This window comes from Sminthopsis crassicaudata, chromosome 4, assembly GCF_048593235.1.
Source record: "Sminthopsis crassicaudata isolate SCR6 chromosome 4, ASM4859323v1, whole genome shotgun sequence".
Taxonomy (NCBI): domain Eukaryota; kingdom Metazoa; phylum Chordata; class Mammalia; order Dasyuromorphia; family Dasyuridae; genus Sminthopsis; species Sminthopsis crassicaudata.
Genome location: NC_133620.1, coordinates 261,812,673 through 261,826,661, shown reverse-complemented (window position 1 = coordinate 261,826,661; position 13,989 = coordinate 261,812,673). Strand labels below are relative to the sequence as shown.

At 33.1% G+C, this 13,989-nt stretch overlaps 1 protein-coding gene across 1 annotated transcript in view; it reads left to right on the top strand.

Annotated features, from left to right (window-relative positions):
* MLIP (muscular LMNA interacting protein) overlaps positions 1 to 13,989 on the top strand; it is a 401,644-nt gene that overhangs the window by 224,111 nt on the left and 163,544 nt on the right. Inside the window, exons 6-9 of the mRNA XM_074264711.1 lie at positions 5,564 to 5,629; positions 5,712 to 5,795; positions 5,929 to 5,988; positions 8,556 to 8,600. Of these exons, the coding sequence (XP_074120812.1) occupies positions 5,564 to 5,629; positions 5,712 to 5,795; positions 5,929 to 5,988; positions 8,556 to 8,600 (255 nt within the window). The remainder of the gene's footprint in view (positions 1 to 5,563; positions 5,630 to 5,711; positions 5,796 to 5,928; positions 5,989 to 8,555; positions 8,601 to 13,989) is intronic.

The window sequence follows — 13,989 nt, the reverse complement described above, 5'->3', positions numbered from 1 at the left end:
ATAAAACTAAAAATTAGTTTTCTGAAAAAAATAAAATAGATAAACCTTTGGAAAATCTGATTAGAAAAAGAAAAGAGGATAATCAATTTGTTAGTCTTAAAAATGAAAACGGAGAACTTTCCACCAATGAAGAGGAAATTAAAGCAATAATAAGGATTTACTTTGCCCAATTTTATGCCAATAAATTTGAAAACCTAAGTGAAATGGATGACTACCTCTAAAAATATAAGCTTCCCAGATTAATAGATGAGGAAGTAAATTGCTTAAATAGTCCCATTTCAGAAAAAGAAGTAGAACAAGCAATAAATCATCTCCCTAAAGAAAAATCCCCACAACCAGATGGATTTATGAATTCTACTAAACATTTAAAGAACAATTAACCCAATGTTATATAAACTATTTGAAAATATAGGGAATGAAGGAGTCCTATCAAATTCCTTTTATGATACAGACATGGTACTGATACCTAAACCAGCTAGGTTGAAAACAGAGAAAGAAAATTATAGACCAATCTCCCTAGTGAATATTGATTCTAAAATCTTAAATAAGATCTTAGCAAAAAGACTACAGAAAATCATCCCCAGGATAATACATCTGATCAAGTATACTTGGATACTTTATACTTGGATTGCAGGGCTGGTTCAATATTATGAAAACTATTAGTATAATTGATCATAATAATAATCAAATTAACAAAAACCATATGATCATCTCAATAGATGCAGAAAAAGCATTTGACAAAATTCAACATTAATTCCTATTAAAAACACTTGAGGGTATAGGAATAAATGGACTTTTCCTTAAAATAATCAGTAGCATCTATTTAAAACCATCAGTAAAAATCACATGTAATGGGGATAAATTTCAACCATTCCCATTAAGATCAGGGGTGAAACAAGGTTGCCCACTATCACCATTACTATTCAATATTGTATTAGAAATGCTAGCTTTGGCTATAAGAGTTTAAAAAGAGATTAAATGAATTACAATAGGTAATGAGGAAACTAAATTATCATTCTTTGCTGATGATATGATGGTACACTTAGAGAACTCTAGAGATTCTACTAAAAAGATATTAGAAATAATCTACACCTTGAGCAAAGTTGCAGAATACAAACTAAACCCACATAAATCATCAGCATTCTTATAAATCACTAATAAAATCCAACAGTTAGAGTTTCAAAGAGAAATTCCGTTTAAAGTAATTACCTATAGAATAAAGTATTTAGGAATCTATCTGCCAAGCAAAAATCAGAAAGTATATGAGCAAAACTACAAAACACTTTCTGCACAAATAAAGTCAGATCTATCCAATTGGAAAAATATTAAATGTTCTTGGATAGGGCAAGCAAATATAATAAAGATGATAATACTACCTAAACTAAGCTATTTATTTAGTGCTATACCAATAAAACTCCTAAGAAATCATTTTAATGACTTAGAAAAAATAACAACAAAGTTCATATAGAAAAACAAAAGGTCAAGAATTTCAAGGAAATTAATGAAAAAAAATCAAATGAAGGTGACCTAGCTGTACCAGATCTAAAATTATATTATAAAGCAGCGGCTACCAAAACCATTTGTTATTTGTTAAGAAATAGACTAGTTGCTCAGTGGAATAGGTTAGATTCAAAGGACAAAACAGTCAATAACTTTAATAATCTAGTGTTTGACAAACCCAAAGACCCCAGCTTTTGGGATAAGACTTCACTGTTTGATAAAAATTGCTGGGAAAATTGGAAATTAGTATGGCAGAACACCCACACTTAACACCGTATACCAAGATAAGGTCAAAATGGGTTCATGACCTAGTCATAAAGAATGAAATTATAAGTAATTAGTAGAACATAAGATAGTTTACCTCTCAGACCTGTGGAAGATGAAGGAATTTCTGACCAAAGAAGAGCTTGAGATCATTATTGATCACAAAATAGAAAATTTTGATTATACAAATTGAAAAGTTTTTGTACAAACAAAACTAATGCAGACAAGATTAGAAGGGAAGTAATAAATTGGGAAAACATATTTACAGTCAAAGTTTCTGATAAAGGCCTCATTTCTAAAATATATAGAGAACTGACTCTAATTTATAAGAAATCAAGCCATTCTCCAATTGATAAATGGTTAAAGGATATGAACAGACAATTCTCAGCCGAAGAAATTGAAACTATTTCTAGCCATATGAAAAGATGCTCCAAGTCATTATTAATCAGATAAATGCAAATTAAGACAACTCTGAGATACCACAACACACCTGTCAGATTGGCTAGAATGACAGGGAAAGATAATGCAAAATGTTGGAGGGGATATGGGAAAAGTGGGACACTGATACATTGTTGGTGGAATTGTGAATACATCCAGCCATTCTGGAGAATGATTTGGAACTATGCTCAAAAGGTTATCAAACTATACATACCCTTTGATCCAGCAGTTTTACTACTGGGCTTATATCCCAAAGAGATTTTAAAGAAGGGAAAGGAACCTGTATGTGCGAGAATGTTTGTGGGAGCCCTTTTTGTAGTGACCAGAAACTGGAAACTGAGTGGATGGATGCCCATCAATTGGGAAAAACTGAATAAATTGTGGTATATGACTACTATGGTATATTATTGTTCTGTAAGAAATGACCAGCAGGATGATTTCAGAAAGGCCTGAAGAGACTTACACGAACTGATGGTGAATGAAATGAGCAGGACCAGGAGATCATTATATACTTCAACAACAATACTATATGATGATCAATTCTAATGGACATGGCTTTATTCAGCAATGAGATGAACCAAATCAGATCCAATAGAGCACTAATAAATTGAACCAACTATGCCCAGCAAAAGAACTCTGGGAAATGATTATGAACCACATACAATTCCCAATCCCTCTATTTTTGTCCGCCTTCATTTTTAATTTTCTTCACAGGCTAATTGTACACTATTTCAAAGTCTGATTCTTTTTATACAGCAAAATAACTGCTTGGATGTGTATACATATATTGTATGTAACTTATACTTTAATATATTTAAAATGTATTGGTCAACCTGCCTTCTGGGGAAAGAGGTGGGGAGAAGGAAGGGAAAAGGTGGAACAAAAGGTTTTGCAATTTTCAATGCTGAAAAATTACCCATGTATTACCCTTGTAAATAAAAAGCTATAAAAAAAAGATGGAAGGAGATTTTCATTGGAATATACCAGTCATCTCTATTTGTCTTTATTTTATTGAAAGATTTATTCATTTTTATGAAAGATTTAGTTAAAATATAGTTGAGCCAGATGACTGGCATTCATCAAGAGCAATTTAATTCTCTCTTCCTATATTCTTACTTATCTTTAGTATCAATTGAAAAGTGATTTTTTTTTCTCATTAAATATGAAGATGACACAAAGATAACTAAAATAGCTAGCAGACTTTATGGTAGAGTCAGAATGGAAAAAAATATTTTAACCGAATAGATCATTGGGCCAAATGCAACATGAAATTTAATAGGGGTGAATATATGTGGCGATTGCATTAGCACCCTGGGTACCTTAGAATCAGCTGGAGTTATGATAAGCAAAAATCTTTATCTTGGTCTTATAATGGTAGAAGTGAAAAGAGTGGATGGGTAGGATCTCTGTGACCTTACCTTGTTGTCTCTCTCTCAGAAGTGACCCTGACTAGTCCTACTGCACCTCCTAGTCCCTCCCATGATTCTCTGCATACACCAAACAATTGGGCCAGCAAAATAGTGGGAAAGGCCATTTTCCAAGCATATTCTTCTAGAATATTGTCTAATTGGTAAATAGCCTCAAGTGCTCGATTGTCCAACCCCAGTGCATTGACTTAAGAGTTTCAGCCCTTCACAAATATAAAGTCTTTTAGCTGAGGTAAAATAATTTACTTTTATAGGTAAGAAACTATAGAAACTTGGTGTTACATAGAAGATTTTCTGGAAAAAAGATTTAATGCAAACCCATCATGAGTTACAGTAATAGATGGCAGACAAAATAGCTGATTGGATCTTGGGCTATTTTCAGCTAAAATAGGGATGTGAAAGAAGAACAATCTCTACCCTCCTTTTCTCTCTTCACCTCCAAATGTTACTTTCTTGCCTTTTGATTAGCTATAATGACAGATTTAACATCTATATATTGAAGGTTATTTAGCATGTTCAAGTTGGGAAGAGAAGACAGATGTTAAATGCCATAGCTCTTAGAACAAGAAAATCAGAAGAAAAACAATACAATGTGGTAAATTCTGAATCTTTTTTTAGACTAGATCCAGCATGAGTATAAGAAAATAATGTCCTAGGAATAAAAGACAACTTTAAAAATACAAAAGCCCTTATAATTCTTTGTAATAACAGAAGGTATAAATGATGGTGAGACTCATCTCATTAGTGGACAGACTATGGCTTATATACACAAGTTTTGTACCTATCAAATGAATTACCCTAGAAGACTACCAGTTCAACTTTTGTCTTTTCATCCTCAATAAGTCACACAATGTCTGGCATGTAATAGATATTTAATAAAAGCTTGTTGATTAATTAATTTATACTTATTTCTTTGGTTATCTCATTATTAAATGCTCCCTATCCCCTTCTCTCCTTGGTAAGTTCTTTCAGGCTATAGTACTTTCTTTCAAATAATTTCCATCTGGCCAATATTCATGCTCTGAGCATGAATTTGATTTTTGGAAACAGCCAAAGGTTATTCATTTTTTCATTCATTCATAGCTAGTCTATTGAGTAAGATATCTTATCAAATTGAATCATATTATTTTGGGCAAAAACTAAGGGATAAATATAAAATTATGAACCTGATTGTCTATTATTTCTTGAAAACTTGCCTTGAAAACTATTCCATATTTTATATTTTCTATATTCTACATTTATATATTCTATATATATTTTTAAAAGAATTCAAATATATTTTGAATGAGCATCTCATTCCCAAAGTCAGTGGTCAATAGGCAATTTGGTCCTTGTACTAGTTTTTATATTACCTGTGGTTTTATCCTGCAGGAAATTTTGAGTGCAGAGACACTTTCCTTTAATGCAAATTGCCAAATCAAGCTTATTATAGTTAGAGTCGATTAACTCTATCAACTGATAGATTAAGAGGTGCTTTGAATCTGGTTTTCTTGATTCCAAGGTCATCCCTGTGTCTAGGATCACCATGCTTCTTTTCAAGAATATCTTGTAAATACTGATTTTCTATTCAATATATCAATTGAATACTTATTTAAGAACCACTACTAACCAATCTGTTTTTTTTTTAACTATAAAGTAAGATTTTACAATCCCACTGCAGAAATTCTGTGAGGTAGAACTACATCTAAGAGATTGCTTCCACATGAGAAGCTCCCTTTAAGTCAAGGAATTCTTCAATGAATTAAAAAAAAAAAAAACTCAAGGGAAAAAAAATAACCTGATATCTGAAGACTTTGATTGAGGTATAAAGCTTCTTTTGAATTTTTTCCTTTCTCACAGTTAGGGATTCCTTTGAAGTCCTAGAAAAAGAAACTTGGCAATGATATTCACTTTTGATAGAAATCTCATATCAAAAATATTTTGTTTATCATTAGGCACTAGATGAACCTGCCAAATCAGAAAGGATCACCAAGGACAGCACATTAGACTCACATCTGGAGGTAATGATAATACATTTCTGGGCTTTTCGTCTAAAATCCCAAAGCATGGTGCTAACCCACTGAATGGTTTCGATTTTTCCAGTTGTGTTCCCCCGCACAGCTCAGGCAGCAAACTGAAGAGCTCTGTGCTGCCATTGATAAGGTCTTACAGGAATCCTTGTCCATGGTAATGCCTTAGACTAGAGTGTTTAATTCAAAGTATTTGTTTTTGTTTTTGTTTTTCTTCATTTCTTCTTTACTACAGTATCATTCATCATATCCTGTACCCTCTATCCCCGTCCTCTTTTTTCCTCCCTCAGCATCCTTCAGATTCTCCTTCAAATTCCATGCAGACATCATTGGGTTCTGATGGAAACAAAGTACGTGAGTTTTCCATGTAAATTAATCTAACCACCTTCATGTGCTGTCCCTTCTGACTTATCGATCCATAAGAATTACAGTTACTACATTGAAGAAAAACTGTGCAAAACACATGCTTCATGCATAGTTAATATTTCTGTGAAAACATATGTGTGCAACATATGTGCAACAGACTACTTTAGAAATATAGAAATAGGAAATTTATTTTTGTACTATGTCCATAAGACCATGTATTAGTATGGGAAATTAAAGCAAATCAAATGATTTGTGTGTGTGTGTGTGTGTGTGTGTGTGTGTGTGTGTTGCCTTTTAGATTGTTTGAGGTTATTTTATTGCCACTTAGCTCAAAGGGAGCTGATGGTTTCAAGTTCTCCACCAATCTTGAATTCTTCAGTTTGTAGAAAAGACTAAATTTTTTTCTTATTCTTATTCTTATTCTGAAGTCATGAGGTTGTTTTTGAGATAAAAGTTTGTTTTCTGAAAGTTGCACACAAATTTATATTTATATATACCCACATGTATATGTTATATATACATATATGCATACATAGACACACATTTGTACTAATGTCTGTATTGTTCAATCTGCTTGTTTTTTCAAATATATTATTTTTATTGTGAACCTATAATTGTATTTTTTTTTACTAATAATTTTTATTTAAGTATATAGATCATGCGATAAGTTTGAGATGTTATGAACTGGGATAAAAATTCCTATTTCTAGGAAATGTTGAAATAAGCTTATTAAATGCATTTTACTGTGTGCTGACTAATCCTAATAACCAAAAAATGCCATTTGTCAGTTGTAGATCTTATAGGAGGTATAGGAAGGAACAGCTAGATGATACAGTGATAAAGTTCTGGATCTTGAGTAAAGATTCATCTTCCCAAGTTTAAATATGGCTTCCAACACTTAGTAGCTGTGTGACACCAAACAAATCATTTAATTTTGTTTGCTTCGATTTCTTTATCAATAAAATCAACTGGAGAAGAAAATGACATACCATTTTAGTACCTTTGCCAAGAAAACTCCAAAAGGAATCACAGAGTCACATAAGACTAGAAAATGACTAAACAACAAATATTATAGGAAGGCTTTTCTAACTATCATAGACATGCATTATCTAGTCATGTTATTCACACATATATTACGTGTATTTAGGCACACATGGGGAAAAGAGAGAGAGAGAAAGAGAGAAGAGAGAGAGAGAGAGAGAGAGAGAGAGAGAGAGAGAGAGAGAGAGAGAGAGAGAGAGAGATTTTGCTCAAGTATGAAAGATTTTGGTTGGCATACCCCATTAAATCATCAAATGCAGTAGAATACCTTCTTTTTGACTACAGAAATTTATATCACTATTTAAATATTGTTATTATAAATTTAACAAAGGAAATAAAAATAAATCAAACAAAAAAAGTAAAACAAGGGGCAGAATCTTACCTAAACCATGAAGTTTTAATGAGGTAAAACTTAAAGAATTAATAAACAAGCAAATAAGAAATTTTTGCCCTGTGTACACTTCTAGACTTGTCTGAAATTCTTCTATCTTTGGCCCTTCTTCCTTCCTCTTTTGCTCTCCCCTTTTTCCTTTTGTTTTCCCTCTTCCCCTTCCTTCACCTTGCTTTCTCTCCATTTTCCTTTCCCTTATCCCTTTCTTTCTTTCCATTTCCCCATTCTCTTCTAGTCATTATCAATGTGTAAACCCATCTGATTCTGATGATTTCAATCTTCATTACTTCACATAGGTCTTTCCATATTTCCTTGTATTTTTTCAGATTTATCCTTTTAGAAATATCATATTATGTTAATGCACTATAATGCATTCAGTCATTATCTAATTGTTAGACATATAGACTTCTTTTCATTTTTCTTCTATTACAAATAGAAAGATAGATAGACAGATAGGACCCCCCCTTTTCTTTTTGTAGTATTTTTGGTATGTTAGCAGCAGTATCAGTCAAGACAAAAAGCATGATATTTGTGGCTTTGCATTTTGCTATATTGCTCTTCAAAACATTTGAATCTGAGTGAGAATAAATTAATCATTTCTCTCAGAACAGTAATCTATCTTTTTGCTGATATCATTTAATGAGAGAGAGAAATAAAGTCAAAGGTAAATATATATACCAGTTTTAAATCTGTGATCTTACATACTCAGAATAAGAGGCAGTACGTCTTAAAAGTAGGGTATTGGATTTAGAGTAAAAAAACAAACCTGGGTTCAAATTCTGTCTCTGAGACTTATTGGAGATAATATCATGAACAAATCATATGTCCTTTATCTCCTAATGAATACCTTCTGCCAGTATCTTTTAACTTAATCTGCTAAATCACAGTAGGGTTTTGATTTATGTTGTTAGAGGGAATTGCATGTTCTTGAATTCACAAATCCTTTTTATATCTGTTTGTGGGAGAACTATGAAAAATATGTAAATATATACCATTCATTCAGTATTGATCACTTATTATAGTGGTGCCATTATTTTTAAAGGATTGAAACAAAATAGACAATGCTACTGATGATTCTTTGGTTGTTCCATCTGTGTAATTATCTTTATTTGAATGCAGATGCCTGCAACTCTTCCAAGAGCAGCTGGTCGAGAAACAAAATATGTAAGTCCCTTTTGTAATTATACTTGTAATTTTTGTTGGAGGAATGTGATTATTTTTTTCATTTACATTATTTGAAATCTGTTTTACCTTGTAGAATCAGGTCTGATTGCTATATTTTGGTCATATTTGGAAAACTGTATAATGAAACTCAAAATCAACCTATTAATAAGTCAATCTCTTCCTCAATGATAACTAAAGCAGAGATACAAAAACAAAAAAGATAGAGAGAGACAGGGACAAATCAAAAGAAACAGAAATACAGAGAGCAAGAGGTAGAAATCTCTAAGTATATAAATATATGATACTTGAATTTTATGTAACTGGGCTTTGGCAAATATCAGATACCAGTAATTTGATTATTTTAGTGGACCACTGCAGTATTGTAGTACATAGAGTTTTAGACTGGGAGTTAGAAAATCTCAAGTTCAAATGTGTTCTCAGGAAGTTACTAGTTTTTTGGATGAAATCACTTAATGTCTTTGTGCCTCAGTGGCTTTATATGTAAAATAGGAATGATAATAGTATCTAACTCTTACAGTTATTGTGATGAGAATCAAATGAAATAATATTTGTAAAGTGTTTTGCAAACTTTAAACACTAAAAAATGCTATTACTAAAACAACAAGAACAATAAGAATTCTTCTTCTTCCTCTTTCTCTGTCTCCTATTGCTACTACTGCCACCTTGGTAAGCTTCTAATGGCTCTAGTTCCTTTTTGATTTATCCTATTACACCAAATGAGACTTCATTAACTTTATCTTATCAATAATTTAATGAATCCATTCACCTTTACTTTTCTTTTTGCTCTTCCAAGGAAATGAAGAACAGAACAATACAATACAAAACAAAACAAAATCAAACATCTAAATATATACATAAGCAAGCCTGAGAAGATAATAATCTATTTTTTCCAACAGCTTTTCAACATTTTAAAGCTAAATATTTTCAGACTGTTGCCCTGCTGAGTCTCTGTGTCATCAGTTGTGCAGAGATGCTTATATTGACATCAAACACTAACATCAGGCAGCTTACCATCTCTAGCTCCATAGAAAGTACCCAACAACAACAACAACAAAACTGCTTTAAATTGTATGATTAGAAAGTGCAGTTAGACTTAAGTAGACATGTTGACTAATTAACATTGACTACTAAGAGAGTTTGTAAAATTGTTTTCTCCTAGAAGACTTTAAAACTTCAGTAGACAATCTATTGATCTTGAATCATTACAGCTTAATTATTTAATTTAGCACTTACAGAAAAACTGACTGAAAAAGAATGATTTTTTTTCAAATTTCAAAAGTTATTTGAAAAGTTGTCTTTGGGTAGGGTTAATACTAACAGTATACTTATGTGAATTCCCAATATTTTCGTGATCAGTATTTTAGTAGCTTTTTTTTTTTAAGTAGTATGGTGATAGCCATTTGCAACCATAATTTTCTCTCTCTTTGGGGTCTTTTTGAGAACTATCTCTTTTTTATTAAAATAAAATATTGGTCATTGCATAGAAGTTATTATTTGATCATTCAGATTCAGAAGCAATGATGGTTCAAAAGAAAAGATCTCTGAATTCAGAGTGAAGAGAGACAGAGTTGCAAACTCTGCCTCAGAAACTTACTAGTTGTGTGACACTGGCAAAACATGTTTTTGGAACTTCAGGTAAATGAAGATGATAATAATGACACATTTCACTGAACTGTGAAAATCAAACAAGATAATTCACATGAAGTGCTTTGGATACTTTAAAGGGCTCTCAGAATGTCCTTTTTGCCTAGATATTTACATTATATCTCATTTATTTACATGATGAGTCAGATTCAGGGGTAATCTGGTAATGTTAACAACTGGCTCTTAAAAAAAAACATAAGCAAGCAAAATAAAATTTTAAGTTTAATTTCTGTTATTAAGTTTCTCCATCATCTTAATCTTAATAATCAACAAAACAATAACTCAAGCTCCTATTTGTAAAATCTGATTTCCAAGGCATAGATGTTCATACTGAAAATTTAACAATTGCTATAGAAGTTCAAACTGGCTCAAGCCCATCTCTTATTAATTTTGGAGCCCTATTTGGAGTAAAAGTTTTATTTCTATTTGCTGCCACTGCTATTAATAGCACCATCACACCTACAATTATCATTACTACCAATATTTATATAGGATTTGACGAATTATAAGAGAGGTAGAGTGGTTTTGTGAATAGAGAATTGGACAGGCAGTTAAGGCCTTAGTTGTAATCTTTCCTTTGAAGTACACTACTTATGTGATTTTAAATAAGTCACTTAGCATCTCTTTGTTCTATGGAAGTTGCTAAGCATAAAGTTATTAGACTGAATCAGTGGAGGAAGTTTCCAGACTGAAAATTCCCCACACAGATGAAATCTTAGGCCTTGCAAGGGATGACAGAGACACAGACACAGACACACACACACACACACACACACACACACACACACACAGAGAGAGAGAGAGAGAGAGAGAGAGAGAGAGAGAGAGAGAGAGAGAGAGAGAGAGAATGAGAGAGAGAGAGAGAATGAGAGAGAGAGAGAGAGAGAGAGAGAGAGAGAGAGAGAGAGAGAGAGAGAGAAAAAGAAGGAGGAGGAGGAGGAAAAGAATGAGGAAAAGAAACAAGAGGCATAAGAAAAAATTGTAATTGATATAGCACTTCTTTCTATGCAAGAGGATCTTAACTAAGTACTTGAAGGGATTTGAAAGTTGTTGGATCAAAGGATATTCATGAATTTGTATCCTTTTGTATCCTATCATATCTTTTGATCATTTACCAATTGATGCATGGTTCTTATTTTTTATAAATTTGACTTAGTCCCCTATGTTTAAGAAATAAGGCCTTATCAGAGAAACTTGCTTTCAAAATGTTTTTTTTTAAACAATTACTATTGCTAATTGTTTTTTCCCCATTTATTCTCTCTTTTCTTTCACTCTGTCCTTCCTTAAACGTGTTTTGCTACTGAATATTCCCTCCCCCAATATGCCCTATCTTTTATCACTTTTTACCCCTTCCCATATTTCATTACTTTCCTATTTTCCTGAAGGGTAAGGCAGATTTCTATACCCTTATTGAGTATGTATTTTATTTCCTATTTGAGTCAATTCTGATAAGAGTAAGGTTCACTCACTCACTCTCCCTTTTCTCTCCCTCCTCCCATCCACTGTAAAAATTTTTTTCTTGCCTCTTTTTCATGACAAATAATTTGCACCATTCCACTTTTTCCTTTCCCTTTCTCCCAGTACATTCCTCTCTCACCCCTTAATTTCATCATTAAAAACAAAAAAAAAAAAACCAAAACAAAAATATTATCCCTCATATTCAACTCACACCTGTGCCCTCCATCTATCTATTCTTCTTCTAACTGCCATAATAATGAGAATATTCTAATGAATTATAAGTATCATCCTCCCTCCAGAGTCCTGTATTTGAAAATTAAAATTTCCATTCAGCTCTAGTCTTTTCATCACAAATACTTGAAAATCTTCTGTTTCATTGAAACCTTTTCCTCTGAAGGATTATATTCAGTTTTGTTGGTCAGGTGATTCTTGATTGCAATCCTAGCTCCATTGCTTTCTGGGATATCATATTCCAAGCCCTCCAGTCCTTTAACGTAGAACCTGTTAAAACTTTTGTTATCCTGACTATGGAACCACTATACTTGAATTGTTTCTTTCTGCATTCTTGCAATATTTTCTTTTTCCTTGACCTCGTAAAAATGTAAAATATAAAATGTAAAAAAATGTAAAAGTCCTGAATTGTAAAGGTGCAGTAGTCTCTAAGTTGTCCTTGGGGACTGCCGTACTGCCGTCTTAACTCAATCCCAGACTAGACTCTTCTTCCTCCAGAGTGCCTTCCCAACTCTGTTCCATAGTAGACTACTTCTCCAAGCCCAATGTTGTCTTCTTTAACCTTGAAGAAACTGTAGTGAGAACTCAATGGGACTTGTGAGAAAACACTTCAACCAATGAACTTGCTCCTTTTAAAGGGGCATGTGAGAACTAAAAGGCTTGTGGAAAAATTACTTCAACCAATGAACTTGCTCCTTTTAAAGGTTGTGCAAACTCCTTTTCAGATCTCTTTTTAAAGGTGTAAACTCCCCTTAAAGGTCGGAACTAAAGGTGTGAATTCTGAACCAAAAAACTGTCCAGACAACCTGAATTCTCATCTTGTAATCCTAACATCTCCCCCTTTCTTTTGATTTAGAACATAGGGTGGTCATGACCTTGAAACATAAATCCATCAATATGGGAGGTATTACACATAATTACATAAATTACATAAACACATAGTAACATAACACATGCTAGAAGTATGTAACAAATAACATGATAAAATAATCATAAATTGAGAATTTATGCATGTCCATAAGTCCATTGTCCATTAGTCTCATCTTGTGTAAGGAAATCCAATGATTCCTGCTGGTTTTAAAGTTCTTTGACAGTCTTATCTTGTGTTAAGGAATCTTTAACAGTTTCCTTATCAGCCATGCTCTTTCAGTGTCAGATGTTTCTTAGATCTTCTCCTTTGTTTTAAGGTTTTTCTCTTTTTCTGTCTCTCTCTGATGGACAAGGCTAATACGACTCATTGGCATCCATCTGATTCTTTTTCTATCTGAAGAAATACAAGCAAACCCTCTCCCCCAAGCAGTTAACCTATCTGGTCCCTTCCATTCACCACTTTCTGGGTCTCTCTACATCACCTGGCGATTAGCTAAGGACAGTGGAGTTGCTCGCCCTGGACACTGCCCTTTTGGTGGGTTATAAAACCTGTCTGCCAGAGCCAGTGCATCTTTGTCAAAAAAAGAGGAAAAAAGAGGAACCTTAGAAACCTTTTCTTCAAAAATCCATCGCCAATTATGTAGTAGCCGGGTTATCTTTAATGGAGATCCATGTGCAGAATTTGGAGCTGTGGCCAATAAAATTTGCCATTCTGGGATGGTCTCACAGCATACATTAATTTGTGCATTAGTATAGAATGTATATATTTTTTCAGGACTTATCCCAGATAATTGTACTACTCTCTTAATAGTCTTTAATAAAATTCTAGCCACTGGGTAAGGAGTAAGGCTTTGTTCTGGTTGTGCTGGGATGTTCACCCACTTAATCACACTGTCTCCTTGATAAAGGACTGCTGTGGGTGCCTCTTTTGTAGCAAAAACTGATATTTCCAAGGGTTTTTGAGTGACTCTTTCAACCACATTGGATAAAGCCAGTTCAACTTCTCTCAAAGCCTCTTCTGCTTCTTTTGTAAGCTGGTGTGGTGAATTTAAAGCACTGTCTCCCCTTAAAATGTCACATAGAGGTTGCAGTTGATTGGTAGTTAAGCCTAACACTGGATGTATCCATTGGATATCTCCTATTAATTTCTGGAAATAATTTAAGG